A 15,128-nucleotide genomic window follows, 5' to 3' on the forward strand; every position below is an offset into this window, starting at 1 on the left:
ACAACAAAATTGATAAGACGACCTACAAAATGACCTTAATAATCTGCAAGGACTGACAGCGACCTATTACTAAAGGTCTGACAGCGCTGCCATGTGACTACATATATTTGCTTTTGTATAAAGCTATTTCTTTCACTCGGCCATTTGGTCAGTGGTGCCTGGCCATTCATTCTTCGACTTGGTTCGTATCGATCCTGTTCTCACCTTTGCGCGATAGCCTTTGCTGTTCAGCGATCGTTGGTGAAGGCTGCAGCATATGCTGCCGAACAGGCACGGGAAATTTGCTGGATTATTGCAGAACAGGGGGAAGAAGAGCAACGGCAGTCATCCCGCGCGTTACCTGGGAAAGAGGCTGGAGGCGGCGGCGAGAAATTCCTGCAATAGCTCGGTAAAGGTAAGTCATGGAAGTACACACACGCAGCATTATCTCTTCTCTGATATATTAATCTATCTCCCGCCGGGATTCCCTCGTTCTAGTTTTAGTTTTGGATCTGCTGGGCACGAAAAATGAAAATCGAATGAAAAAAAACTTGATTTTCCTCTACTCTATAACATGCATACCTCGAAACGAATCGAAACATCTATATACTTACTACGTTACTTTTTATGATTTAAGACTTTAACCGGTGCTTTTATCTGGGTAGGCCTAACACAGTCTACTACATATAACACCAACGAAAACCCTACGATAGGCATATTATGACGGACGTGTATATACTGCATGATGAGTATCGCAAACATTGTTATCACCAGGTTAATGACATTCTCGACCCGTAATTGATTCGGTCGAACACGATGTGAAATAATGAGTGCATTTATTGCACAGGGAACAGTTATCACATCGTTATCCATATATACATAGAAAAATCGGAAATATTATGAATCTCATTTTTGGAGCAGTCAGAGGTTTGGGAAAAACAATGACAAAAAGCAGTTGAATTGAGAGAAAATAGGGTACAAATTGAAAGAATCTGTGAATATATCAGTAATTTCTTATAGGGCTTCGTCTTCGTCTCATCCCGAAGTGGATAACGGATACCACGGTAGACCAAGATGAAGAAGATACTATCCCACCACAGGCGACTCCAGCCAGTCGCCTCTCAGTTCACGAGATGCGTCCAAGCCCAGGCGGTTCCCGAAGCGCAGCCCCCAGTGAAGCCAGCGCTGAAGTCATGGCGGGACTTACCATGTCCACCTGGTTGGCCGATCATGAGGAACCTCAACTTGTACTTTAGTGAGGAGGCGAAGAATGGCCAGCTGCACATGATATACGTAGGTGAACATTCATACGCTTTTGTCATCAAAATTAGCCATAACCCGCTAGACAGTTTCAGCTGATCAAGCTTAGTAACCTTCTCGTACAGCAGAGGGAAGAAATTGGTATCTAGATGCACTGAACAAATCCGTCAAAATCCTTTCCAAGTTGCGGTCCAAAAGGTTTCGAAGTCAACCTCTCGACGCCCAGCTCGTGTACAATGATCGATCTTAACTGAGCGCCCCTCCCCCCGCTGAGCCCTCGACCACTTGTATCACGCATCTTCATTCGTGTTCTCGTACATTAGAAAACCCTCAGTGAAACTCATGGCAAGATGTTCAGGATGGATATCATTGGACAGTCGAATCAGATCATCGTGACCGACCCGAACATGGTGGAGGTGCTGATGCGACAGGAGGAGAAGTTCCCCCGTCGGACCTATGTCGATGCCTGGACAGATTATCGCGATTCCAATGGCTTGAGTCGCGGTTTGCTTACAAGGTGAGAAATGTTGATTGACAGAGCATCAATGCTCTCTATCAATCGTATCACGTGTGCCTCCTGTTCGTTTGTTGCTGGTCGTACGACGACTGGGCGCCAGTTTGGCTCTGCATCACCTCGAGATGCCATCATCGGCCAGGAAGGCAGAGTGCAGTCTGATTTGACGGAAAGGTTTCCCTATGATTCTTTAAAATATATTTCCCAAAATTCGTTCAAGTTCGTCGTCCTTCATTTGCAGTGACGACGACACCTGGTGGCGGTACAGGAAAGCAATCAGCAAGAAAATGATGCGGCCTAAGAATGTGAACGAATATGGGGAACAGTTGAATGAAGTTATGGAAGATCTGGTCGTACACATCAAACGGATGAAAAAGGCTGGGGACGGGGTTTTCGTGCCCAATCTTGCCAATGAGTTCTACAGGTGGGGAATGGAGGGTATGTTACCATGGTTACGTCATCATCCACGAACAATCATAAAAATACGCCTGTACTGTAAGAGTTTTCAAAATGCACCGTAGATGATCATAAAACGCTGAGCCCTGTGGAACCCCGTGCATTTTGTTTGGTACGTACACGCGAAAGTTAAACGCGATTAGAAAGCCTTCATTTTCATAAATCCCTAATAGTTCGACCGCCTTACATATGTTTCAATCGTTCCAGCTGCTTGTGTTGTTTTATTCGAGAAGCGTTTCGGATGTCTAAATCCCACAGTGAATCCTCAATCAAAGAGGTTTATCGACAGTATAGAGGCCATGTGGCTATCTTCCATGCCTCTTTACTCAATGTACGGACTGCAAAAGATGCTCAGGACCAAGTCGTATCGACAGCACCAAGACGCCTGGACAGGCATATTCGATGTTGGTAGGCCGTATATTATTCATTTGTTTGTTTCCTGTCCTTACGCTCTTGTTCCTTTCCCTAGGCACTTTTTGGCTAATTGTATTCTTTCTTTCGCCTGTTTTTTCCTTTACTTCTGACCTCCTTTTCCCTTTCTGTCCTTTCTTGTTCCTATTTCTTTGGCCTTCCGATCCCTTTGTTTGCCCCCTTCTCCTTATCTGTTCCCTTCTTGTTCCTTTTCGTCCGCCTTTCATATTCTCTTTATTCTTCAACTTGCTTACAATTTCTTTCGTTTCTTTTTTGCCTAACCCCCTCTTATCTTCTGTCTTTGAGGTCCTCTTCTCCTTGTTCCATTTGAAGTTTTGAATACTGTTCCATTTGAATCCCAATAACATCTTCATTGTCTTCATCTTATAGTTAACGGCGTTCTCCCATTCCACTGCCGGTTATCGGTAAAACTTCAGTTTTTCCACTTTTCAGCGAAAGCCACGATTCGTGACAAAATGATTGAAATAGAGCAGTCGCAGAGTCAGAATGATGAGGAGGAGGTAAATGGAGGACTGCTGTCTTATCTGTTGGCGCGGAAGGAACTCTCCTTTGATAATATAGTTGGTAATGTTACGGAGCTCTTGTTGGCTGGAGTGGATACGGTGAGCTCAATTTAATGCGCCTCATTTATAGTAGTGGTTCGCACGATCGTGAGTGTGGAAATTCCAAGTAATGCAAAATTACATGTTCGTCTGTTGGTTCTGTTGTAACCCTATAGCGACTTTGTATGACATCACTGAGAAGCCACATCAGCTACCAGTCGGGACATGAATGTCATGATTAAATAAAGACAAGTCTTCATCTAGTCTTTATTATTCTTGATAGCGCCAATGCCTGTTTACATTGGCCATTCGTCACCATATTCCGGCGGTATGATCATAGCCATAGAGGGAAACTTGGTTTAGTAGTCAAAGCAGGCTGAACCAGAATTTGTTCTCTCTCCGTCTTACAGACGTCCAACTCGCTTTGTTTCGCTGTGCACCTTCTCACCAAAAATCCTCAGGCAAAAGACAAGCTGTACGATGAAATTCGGCGAGTGGTAGGTGAGCGGTCGGCCACCACGGATGACCTCCGGGACATGCCTTATCTGCGGGCAGTCGTCAAAGAATCATTAAGGTAAAACCGTAGTCCCTTATAGATGAAGAATATGAAGCTGACTTGAACCGTTGGTAAGTTGTACCATGAAGGGTCGGTAGTTTGTAAGATAAGCTGTGCATGCACATGGCTGTGCTTTCCAAATGTTTAGAATCCTTTCTCAGTGTTTGTCATGATGTATAGCTCTATTTTGCTGAAATGCACAATCTAATTTATGTTACAGCTTGTTTTCTGGCCATGATTTCTAATGCTTGACTTATTCATTATTTCTGTTCCAGAGTTTTCCCAGTGGCAGCGCTCAATTCCCGGATGATTCAGTCACCAGTGACTCTTGGCGAATATCGTGTCGATGTTGGGGTAAGCCGAGTGAATGCCTGGCCTTGGGCCGTGGCTTTTTTTCCCGTCGTGCGCACTGACTTATGGACCGGTGGTTCGTAGATGTTATGGTGTGCTTCCGACGCAAACTATCCAGCACTGTTCTTTATGAGTTGGTCTGAACAAGAAAAATTGTAAAAGAAGACCTTGATGTTCGACACAAGCTTCACGCAACGGACGTGGTTAACCTCTTTGAATAGAGCGAGCAATTTTTAATTGCGACTTACTTTTTTTCAGACCATGATTGTGTTCAACATCTTTGGGATGTGTCACGACCCCGACACCTACAACGATCCGGAGAGTTTCATCCCGGAGCGCTGGCTCCGCGGAACTGGAGAGAACATCAATCCGTTCGCGGCGCTACCGTTTGGCCACGGGGTCAGGAGTTGTATCGGCAGGAGATTTGCGGAGCTAGAACTCTATCTGGCTCTCATTAAGGTAGGCGTTGGGACTGGGAAGCAAGCGGCGAGTTACGAAGCGCTTTATGACTTATTTCCAAGTTCCAATGTCATCTGGTCAACAAAGACAAGGTTATATAATTACTGGAAAGATTTGATATGAAATTCAGCTACATTAGTCGACTTAACGTGTTTTCTTTACCATTTGAGCATTTTGTGACCATCGACGATTCCTTTTACGATTCTAATTTGTGATTTCAGCTCTTACAACATTTCGATCTCAAACCTCACGGAGACATGAATCAGCTGACGCCGTTTTATCGAACAGTCCTCTCGCCAGGCAAGATTGTGCCCGTGCAGTTTCACGACAGAATGTAATCTGTGCCTAATTGGAAAACGAAGGAGATGTCGTTGTACTAACGAGACTGCACATGTTATCCTGAGTCCAGCCCTGAACTAACGTAATGGGCAGAGACCTGTATTCATCCACGACCGGAAGTGTGGCACAGTCACATAGAGCTTATCAAAATGTCAAGTTGTGGTAAATACATGGCTGGGATGGACCAAAGTGGAATTAATTCTCAATCTGTGGTTGATTCTTAATCTACAGAGTCAGGCCATCACAGAAATATGCTTTTTGATAATATATTTAAGAAAATGTGGTCTCACTGGTCAGTTTAGAACTTGACAGGGCCATATCAATGCGCCAGTGACGTTTTGATGGATATGGTGTACGGAAATATTTTTTTCTCAGGCAATCGGTATTGGAATTTTTTAAAACTTTATTATGCTATTGGCAAAGGGTTCTTCTTGACACGTATAAAATTTTGTGCAGATTGATTGGTCCAATGAGTACTTTTTTCACCAAAACCTATGCACAACAATGTACACGTAATGTACACATGTTTTAATAGAGGACTCTGGCCTAATACTAACCCGCTATTCAGTTCACTCATTCACTGACTTGAAAACGATTCGTGAAGCAATATAGCAACGTTGTGGAAATATTAACTTAAACTTTAATACACTTAACCGAATGGTTGTAGGCCTTTTGGTAAAAAGGCAGTGGCAGACGAGCCATAGCGTTACTCGAGGTACACAATACAAAAGACTCCGATGAATAGTCGTCAAGCACTAACGGAGTAAATAAGGGCATTATCACAAAGCTGCCGGCAGCCTATTCAACTTTCTCATTGCAGTAACAGTTTCTGTCGCTAAATGCGACATAAAATATAATAAACAACAAAACAACGAAAGTATCTGGTTTTCACGATATTCTAAACAGAATAGATACGGCGGTAGATGGATAATTCTGAATAGCGGTAGTCTTTTGTGCTAATCGATGGTTTGGCAACACGCTGCGCGGAGCTCAGCGGGGACATCAGCGTGACGTCATCATGATGTTCTCGATTACTTCGATGATGCGACGTATCCAAAAATACTAATGCCGGTCGTCGGTCGAAGGGGGGTTGATTGGTCTTAGACCTCTGCAGTGGATTATGAGGTAAAGTGCTACTACCAGTCTACTCCAGGTTGACCGACGGTGACAGATTGCAAGCGCTTTCGGGCAAAAGGGGTAATGGTATATAGGTCCTGCACCTTATCCCGTTCGCAGAAGACATGGGATTTTGGGGCTCAGCCGGGGAGTCGCTGTTCTGCTAAACTCACTGCTCAGCCCTCACAGCCTTGGGGGCTCAACCGGTGAAGGGAAGGGGGCGGTCAGCCCAATAAACCACTGCGTGCTTTCTCACGCTCTAAGGACGCAGGGGATCATGAGAAAAATTATTGAGACAAAATCTTTCCGTCATAGATGCCCAGGCCTCAGAGAAGATACCAATCCGTCGCTGCGACGACATTTTGCACTTTCGATGACGTACATCATAATCATTTTCTAGTGCGGCAAACCTGGATTCCGCAAGCCTTCCTTGGCCGTATGAAAGGAACAGTCACCCACACGCGTGCGTTGGTGTGTGTAACAGGAGTGCCTGTACGGTGCGTGTGCGTGTGCGCGCGAGCACGCACGCACGCACGCACGCAAGGACACGCATATCATTATCATCCAAAAATCGCCGATAATTTTTTGCATTTGCCTCTACAGCCTTTCGCGATGCAAAATATCTCCTTCACCGTTGTTGGGTAAAAATCTAACGAGATGCTATAAATGAGGAAATTGAAGCTGTAATTGAGGGTGGTGAGTAAGGTGCCGAAGGTGGCGACGGCAAACACCAAGGAGAGATTGACCCCAGAAAGGTCAGAGTCATTATGGTGGGCAATTAACTTCAAAACCCGGTAGTACGTCCACATGCCTACTTGCGGACTCATCGAAATTATATAAAGAAAAGATATACCGACGAGGTTCCAGATACATTTCATTTCTTTATCGGAGACGTTGTTGTCTCGGGCGGAGGTTTTCGTTGAGCGCCACAGAGCGAAGCATATGATAATATTCACGAATGATATTGCGCACAGGGGAAAGAGACTAATTATGAAGAATTGTACACTTCCAACCACCAGCAAGGCTGTTGGTTCGAGAATTTGGGGGCTAAAGAAGCATACCTCCGCGCCGCTGGGCTCGACGTAAATATCTACCATTCCAAAAGCCTTTACGCTCCAAGCGATCGAAAAGATTAGCAGTCCCAGGAGAACTTTCCATCTTCGCGAGGTCGTAATTGAAGCTGCTTTTAAAGGCCACAAAATGACATAACAACGCTCTAGAGAAAATGCTAAGAGAATCCACGCGCTGAGAAAGGCGAAAGTATCTTGAAAGAATTTGCCGACTTTGCAGATCCCTACGGAATACCGGAAGAAGTCAACTCCAAGACGGTCACTGGTGATATACGGCAAACCGTCCATGAACCAATGGCGGGCCGTTACAATAAACAGATTGGCGCAGTCGCTAACGGAAAGGAAAGAAAGATACTGGACTGTGGCAGAGTCCTTTTTCTGACACTTGTAGAACACAGCGACGGAGAGGCAGTTACCAAACACGCCGACGGTGAAGAACACGGGAACGAAGTAGGCGCGAAATATCGCCACAAATTCTAGAAATGTATCTAGAGAAGTACCGGTATCTCCATCATGTGTTACGGCATCGTTGCTTACTTGTAAGCTGATGGTCGACATATCATACATTTCGGAAGGGCATCGAGTTTCGTTTAGTTCCGAGCCTCAATTAACCGATGATACCTCCTGCCGGTGAAATCTCTGGCGGTTATGCCCTGGCAACCTTACGACGAGCATCGCCTACGGCGATGGGAAGGTCATGTGATACGTTGTGACGTAATGCTGCTTTCAAAAATATGTTTTCAATGGAAAACAATGCCAAACAAAAGAAGCCAAGGCCGAGCTAGCCGAGTTTGTCACATGGGAGTTCTTATGAAGAACACCCGGGAACTCCCTTGTAAAGCTCTCGTCTCCGGTTGAAAGCAGATATATACTGATATATGAATATCTCAATATTTTGTTACGCGAATGGATACCCTGCTAACTCTCGCATTCACATGTCATGTTGAGGGGTCTTATAACCCGTAGTATTCAGTTTCTCGCCGGTGTAAGTTTACTCAGACCACCGAAATGGGTTTTTTCTTCCAAAGGTTCATTACAGCAAGTTGATTCAAGACTAAATAAAATGTATGCGGTATTACTGATTTACCTTCTGTCAGAAAGGCTCCAGAAGGGAGTTAAATATTACCATGAAGATGGGTTCGACAGTATGAGATCATTTGGTTCTTTTGAGATAACAGGAGAGAGAATGTTAATTGATTAATTGCGATCATTACAGTGTCCCATCGCATATGCTCATGTCATCACATACTGGTGACAATCACATTCACAACACAGTTATACGGAGGACAATGTCACAACTTCACCATGTCATGATATACTTAGGACAGTCCTACAGGTCAACGTCACAACACAATCATGTCATCAAAGGGAGGACTATTTCACGCTCAGTTATAAGGTCAATGTCATAACCTATCTATCTAATCATATACTGAGGACCATCACAACATAGTTATAAGGAGGTCAATGTCACAACCTCTCTATATGATCATACCGAGGACCATTTCACACACAGTGAAGAGGACAATGTCAAAACTTATCTTTGTCATCATACATTGAGGACCATTTCATGACACAGTGAAGAGGACACAATGTCAAGACTGCTTGCACCCCCAGGCAAGTTCCACAGACTGGCAGTCCATGACACCACACGGAGGACAACATTACAAAAGACTCAATAATCACATTGTATGATACTGAGAAAGTTTATTTCAATTGGCAGTAATATTTTCAACAATACAGGACATTCAACATAAATGAGATTTTCTTCCACAATCTGTGACCACAACATATCATTATGAAGGCACTTTAACACAGAATTCATTTTTCAAGCAGAAAATGTCTATATAAATGGTCGAGTTTCTTGTCCTTGAATTTTGGAACAAAGTTTACTTTGACAATTTCTGTGAAACCTTCTGAAGGACTTGGTTCGGTATACCTTGACCTGAAAAGAGGATGAGAATTTAGTAGCTATTCGTTCAGTTACACTCAGGACTTTCAAAGAGATTAATTACACAATCCTCGAGATAGGAGAAAATTTTGTTGGCAGACTGTTACAACTTCTACAATGTAGGCCTACTTTATCTGCATGGACAGAAACAGAGGGAGAAGGGGGCAAGAGGTTTGGGTCACTCACTTGTAGCTGTTCATGACCATATCATTGATCTTCTGGTGGCTGGAGTCGGTCATCTCACGGAACTGAAACCATCATCATAGCATGTTAGATAAGAGTCTCAGCAAAGAACTGAATGAAGAAGTTGGTGATGACAGGTATTGGGCTTTGGTAGTCTATCGAGATTCTTTTGCGAACGTACTAAATACAAAAATAAAACTGCATCATCAATGAATAGTATTCTCGGTATGTAAGATGAGAGGCACTGATCAGCACATAAAAACTAATATTGTTTTTAGAGCAAAATTATCGAAAATGCAAAAAGTTTAATTAAATTTGAGTATGACTCGTCTTGTTGAGATTCTCAGCTGACAAACTGACTCACCTTTTCATTATGCCGACAATGGGAATGTGTTGTTGTGAACAGGAAACAGCGGCATGGTATCTTCATCTCATTGGCCACCGCAGTATATCTACAAAATAGACAAACTACGTCACAAGTATGATAGTGCTTCATCAACCCCCCAAAAAAGAAAACAAAATTAGTAAAGAACTCCAATACGTCTTGGCTCTGCTGTAACTCCTAGTTGTTCGGTCTTTTACAAGACTTGGTCTGGCCATGGTGGACACAGCATACAGCCAATGTATAAATGACATTCAGAGTCTAGTCCACCTGCCCCAACTTGTCCTCCATGACCAATACTGAAGGCTGATGAACAAGACGAACTTACCTTGATCGGGATTCAGGGTCCGGGTTAGTGTTGTCAATCACCACACTAGATCCACCTGACAACACCTGTTTACACTTAGCTACGCACTTCTGCCAGTTGCCCAACTGATCCTGAAAAACCGACACACTTTGACGTCCTAATCAACTCAATTGTGACAAACATCTGAACGTCAGTTTAGTTCTTCAAATTCTTCAAGTTTTCAAATTTAAATAAGGGAATGGAGTTATTACATGGTATGACCAAAAGGTGGGTTTTCGATTCTGAATATGTACAACATAAGGGCAAATGACTAGCACATACCCTGCTGATCTGGACATAGCCCTTTGGTGTGAGGTACTGTTTGGAGAAGAAACTTTTCCCAGCTGAAATGTGAAGAAAGTGTTACCGTAGTACAATACAATGTATAAATCTGAATCATGTTCACCATCTGTGCAAACTGGTTGGATTTATTCCTTGGTGGTAAAAAGAAGCCTTGATATGTGTAAGATACATCCTCAATTACACACACCTTAAAGACCTACGCCATTTGAGTTCACTGTGTATTCTTGTGGCCCAGGAAAATAGATATAAACAATGTCACAGATCTGCCAAGTAAACTTTCAAGCAGAGTAAAACTAATGAAAGTCAGGATCCACAAAAGGTGTGTTGCACTTACAAGCAGGGCAGCCCACGTTCACAATCACCTCTTGATGGCTGACTGATATGGGTGAACCTGATGATGTCAATGAGGCATCAGAAGAAAGTTTACGCTGAAATGGACAATCGTAACTATGTTAATCAATTAGATTCTAAAAACTCTGGCACAGATCAGTTAGCCAGATTCGGCCTGCTGAACAATAGGGTTCAATTCAGAAATATTTGACTGGGAATACCGCAGTAATGACCCGAAGCATCAGTTACTCTGACACCGACTCAGGCATGGGAAGTGGAGGGGCATTGTATTGCTAGTGCGAAATTCAGTTTATTTCTTCAACTTACCGGGTCAAATTCTGGCATGTTGAAAGGCGCTCTGTTGTACTTAAGGAAGTATTCCTCCGGCGTGTAGAAAGTGAGGCCGAGATTCAATGCAAACTGGAACATGAAGAAAGACAGAAATAAACAATCACACATCATTATAAAACAAAATTGCATTGAATTAGCCCCAACCTCTTTATTCGATGCTACTTCATTCTTGACCATTCAGCTATAGCCACTACGTCCTGGGAATCACCAATTGAATGTCAAAGGCGCATTCAAGGAATGAATTCAAACACTGAAAGCTTTTAGTTACATATGTTGACAACATTACATAACAAGCTTAAAGTAATCTAAAGCACTTACAAGCCTGTCACTGCAGGAGAAATCTTTCTTTTTCTTGGGAGTCCAGTTAACCGGCCTGCCAGCAGCATCTACAATAGAATTAAATTTTGACAAAACATTTGAATTCATTATACCCTATTCCTATACATATTTTTCAGGCTGGCCACATGCCAACTACCATTTTTCACTGCCACGGTGATTTGACCTACGTGGCTAACTTTGATGCAAATTTCCTGCTGATGTCAAGGAATTAGTCCCCCCACCACATCTGTGCTTGATACTACGACCTTCCTATGTCATGCATCCAAGGCAGATTCTCCTGGATTGTGCCTTAAGTTTATCTAGTTTGAGGTATTGGTTGCCTGACCAAGCAATGCCTGGGTAGAGCTGACATTTAGCCAAAACCTTGGCCTACATGTTAACTTCAACCTCATGCGACCTGAACCAAACATACCACCAACGAACAGACTTTTTTCCATATCGATTGGGATGCCATCATTTGCCTGCAAAGCAAATCACAAGGAAAAAATGAGAAACAAAGAAAATTCGACACACTCATAAAACTAGCATTATTACTTGATGTACTGTGATCCGATGCCCACAGCAAATATCATTATGAACTGAACAAGTTGAAACTTGATAGTTCACTAAACGGTTCCCAATTTACAAGCAGGCCTGACAGAACGTTTTCACGGCTGGTACTATGAGTAGGAAAAGCCTCAACACTCACCCTCTCAACAAGATAGTTCCACATGCCTGGAGCTGGTTTCCTGTAGATATCAGCATATTTGGCTATAATCACTTGTACAGGAATGTCAACCTTTGCAATGACTTTCTCCACTTTCTTCTTGAAGTCGGCTTCATTTTGTTTACCCCGTCCAATTCCAAGCTAAAAAAGATTTCAAGAAAGTTCGTACTTTGACAATAGTTTTTACTACACCACTGGTAGTCTTTTACCATACTTGCATTACAAAATTCTTCAAAGAAATGGCTTGTTAACTTGTGGTTGCATACAATTTCGTTGACACTACAGTGAAAATTGAAAGTGCACAGGGCCAACTCACCTGGTTTGTAAAGAAGACTACCTTGAAACCATCTTCAATGAGTTTCTTCAGCTTCTTATAGGCTTCAAAGTACATTATTCTGAAGAGAAAGACACATATCAAGTAATTAAAGGTCTGTACCTAACAATTAGGGAGAAAAGAACATAAAATCTGGACAACATAATAATCATCCAGGTCACTGTGATCACCAATTGTTGAAGCAGGTACCACGGATGACCATCGCAAACAGGCAATTATAGTCCCATTTCAGATTTAAGTCGCAGGCAATAATTTTAATATCACTCATGGGCGGGGCATTTTACTGCAGTTCTTATCGAGATGAGACACTTACTTCCAATCGTTGATATCCGTTGGAAACGTTCTCCCTGACTGAGTACAGATGATTGTCCCATCCATGTCAAAACCAGCAATCTAAAACAAAACATAAACCAAATTCGTATTGAGATAGAAGCGGAACTTGTTTACACTTGCCACATTAGCATCCTGGCATCTTAAGCACAACCCACAGACAGCTTCTTCTACTAATTTTACCTCTGTCCTCCAAATACATGGACAGGGTAGCGTTTGATTGAATTTGAGCTGAAATTATGACAAATTTCCAGATTTTACTTACCTTGGAGGATGCTTGGACACCTCTGCTAGTGTGCATAAGTAACTTGTTGTCATGAGAAACCCAATTAGCCTCTCTACACGGTTCTCCTCTCACTTTCTCAGAATCAGTTGAACTTTTTGTTGCCTTTGATTCTCTTAGAGTGTCAGGAGGACTAAATGAGACAAAGGGAATTGAAATTGAGATATTGTCAGTCTGAAGAAGCATTCTGGAGAAAAAAAGTGAAAAAGATCATCTCACAAAATCATCACTGGACGAAAAATCTTGAGACATGATGAGACAAGTAACTGACCGTGGCAGAATGTGTTCTTCTCCAGCAAATATAGTGAGCAAGTCATGGATGTTAAGACTTTTTTACATAAATTAGTCCTGGGGAAAATACTGCTTTGAGCAGGGAAACCTGGAAATGCGAAAAAAACAAATATCTCCTTTTGTATTGCATTGTATACTCACTCAGCTTGAGCCATGGCCTGCATCAGCTTCAACTGCTCCTCTACATAAGCCTTATGTTTCTCATCCTCAGAGTCTGATGCTTCATCTGCACAACCCTTTCCATTCTCACAGTTTTTCCTCTTGAGATTGCCTCCTTGAACATTAGACTCAGACTTCAGCCTCTTTCCAGCACCAACTTGCTCAGTCTCACTGTGTTTCCTTTTCAGATTTCCTTTCTGAATGTTAGATTTTCCTCCAAAGAAGTCCGATATCTTCCCGGACTCTTTTGAGTTACTCAAAGTTGTATTAGTATTTGATGAACTCTTCGATTGAGATGCTTCTTTCTCTTTCAGCTTGAAAATGACCTTATGAGGATACTGGCCACTCAGAATACATAACTTTTCATTCCCTGTCACATGAATTGTGTTGTTCTATCCAATCTCATTGTCGCCAGCGCTTGTTGAATTAGCACCAAGTTGTTTCACCGCTACAGTCAATCTGTCGAAGTCCGCAATGAGCTCCACTGAAAATATCGATGGATTTGAGAATTTGGTCACAAAGGTAATTCATCTCATTGGGTGATGACAATTTGAGTAATGACATGGGCTTGATCTAGCAATATTTGGGTTATCTTCTGGGAAAAGCGTTTTCTCATGCACGAGGTACACCTGTTTGTGTCCAAACTAAGTTGAAACTAGGCCTAGTCATTGTTCAGATAATCCGTGTCGAATGGCCCACAAAGGCAAAATAGGCAGAATAACTGTTCCCCTACAACCTTCCACAAATTCCCCAATAGGAATAATGCTTGGAAGCTAGACTTCAAAAATGCTACCACACACGCTAAAAGTCTGTTCAGCACACATGTATTGCTCAATGACTTCACTATCGAGGGTGGGCTACAAAGAAGGAAGCCTGCAGGGTCATGGGCCTACCTTATACACCAATGTATACCTTGTTTCTTTGAACAACGAGTATCTCTAATCAGGGTCTGTGGACTTCTGCCAATGATGACTGGCTGTTGATGTGGCAGAGGAATTGGAGGATGGCTATCTTCAATACAGACAAGTTGACAACTCCTGGCCTTCATTTCTGGACTGAAAAAGATGGTCAATGGGCAATCAAATCTATGAACAGAGGGAACTATATTTCATTCTTCTTTGAGCCTTCTCACAGCTTTCTTCGTATAGCCGAGGCATAATTCGTCTTGTAACTTCTCTCCCAGTCTCTCCTAAAACTACCAGTGATGGCACTGTAAGAAACGCACAATCAATTATGTCAGATAGATTTTGGGTTGGATGCTGCTAATCATGTAATCAATAATCATCAAGAATGTCATTTTTGGAAGCATGAAGTTCCACACAAAAAAATTAACAAGTTTTTTTCTGAGTCCACGGATCATTGACATCTATTCTTTTAGCGATGGTCACCTGGCTGGGTGATTGAACTATCTACAAAAGGATTTTGGTTCAATTATTTACATTCGTAACAGAGAAAAACGGCATTTGTTGATGAAATCTTCAGAGAAAAAACAAGAATTCTCGTTGATGGGAAATGAAGTACCAATTTTACCAAAAATCGTCCTTACAATTTCTATTCGATAGATCGACTACAACCGCTGTACCAATCGATGATTTGACAACGCCATTTTGTGCAAAATATGAACATGACCTTTTTTCTGTATCATCTTCACCCTTTAGAGATTATAAGAAGCATTTATAAAAAAACAACTAAATTTGGCATATTCATTTGAGAAATTCAATATTATTCATTTTATTAAAGGAAAATAGTGTACCTATATTTGTATCGCT

The 15,128-nt window shown here is 42.3% G+C and overlaps 2 protein-coding genes across 2 annotated transcripts; one reads left to right on the forward strand and one right to left on the reverse strand.

Annotated features, from left to right (window-relative positions):
* The first annotated feature begins 83 nt into the window (after positions 1–83).
* Positions 84–5,765, forward strand: LOC135495481 (cytochrome P450 27C1-like). Its single transcript, XM_064784170.1, has 10 exons — positions 84–394; positions 1,000–1,272; positions 1,563–1,756; positions 1,995–2,191; positions 2,417–2,617; positions 3,074–3,243; positions 3,594–3,757; positions 4,015–4,093; positions 4,349–4,549; positions 4,771–5,765. The coding sequence occupies exons 2-10, from the start codon at positions 1,054–1,056 to the stop codon at positions 4,885–4,887; spliced, it is 1,542 nt and encodes a 513-aa protein (XP_064640240.1). The 5' UTR covers positions 84–394; positions 1,000–1,053; the 3' UTR covers positions 4,888–5,765.
* A 2,693-nt stretch (positions 5,766–8,458) lies between these two features.
* LOC135496040 (bifunctional polynucleotide phosphatase/kinase-like) lies at positions 8,459–14,965 on the reverse strand. Its single transcript, XM_064785148.1, has 15 exons — positions 14,942–14,965; positions 13,342–13,751; positions 12,892–13,042; positions 12,610–12,689; positions 12,279–12,357; positions 11,945–12,103; positions 11,669–11,717; positions 11,236–11,303; positions 10,894–10,986; positions 10,571–10,664; positions 10,216–10,277; positions 9,916–10,025; positions 9,570–9,657; positions 9,209–9,270; positions 8,459–9,016 (listed from the first exon to the last, which is right to left on the reverse strand). The coding sequence occupies exons 1-15, from the start codon at positions 14,963–14,965 to the stop codon at positions 8,893–8,895; spliced, it is 1,653 nt and encodes a 550-aa protein (XP_064641218.1). The 3' UTR covers positions 8,459–8,892.
* Between the last annotated feature and the right edge of the window lie 163 nt (positions 14,966–15,128).

Source organism: Lineus longissimus, chromosome 11 (genome assembly GCF_910592395.1).
Source record: "Lineus longissimus chromosome 11, tnLinLong1.2, whole genome shotgun sequence".
NCBI classification, from domain to species: domain Eukaryota; kingdom Metazoa; phylum Nemertea; class Pilidiophora; order Heteronemertea; family Lineidae; genus Lineus; species Lineus longissimus.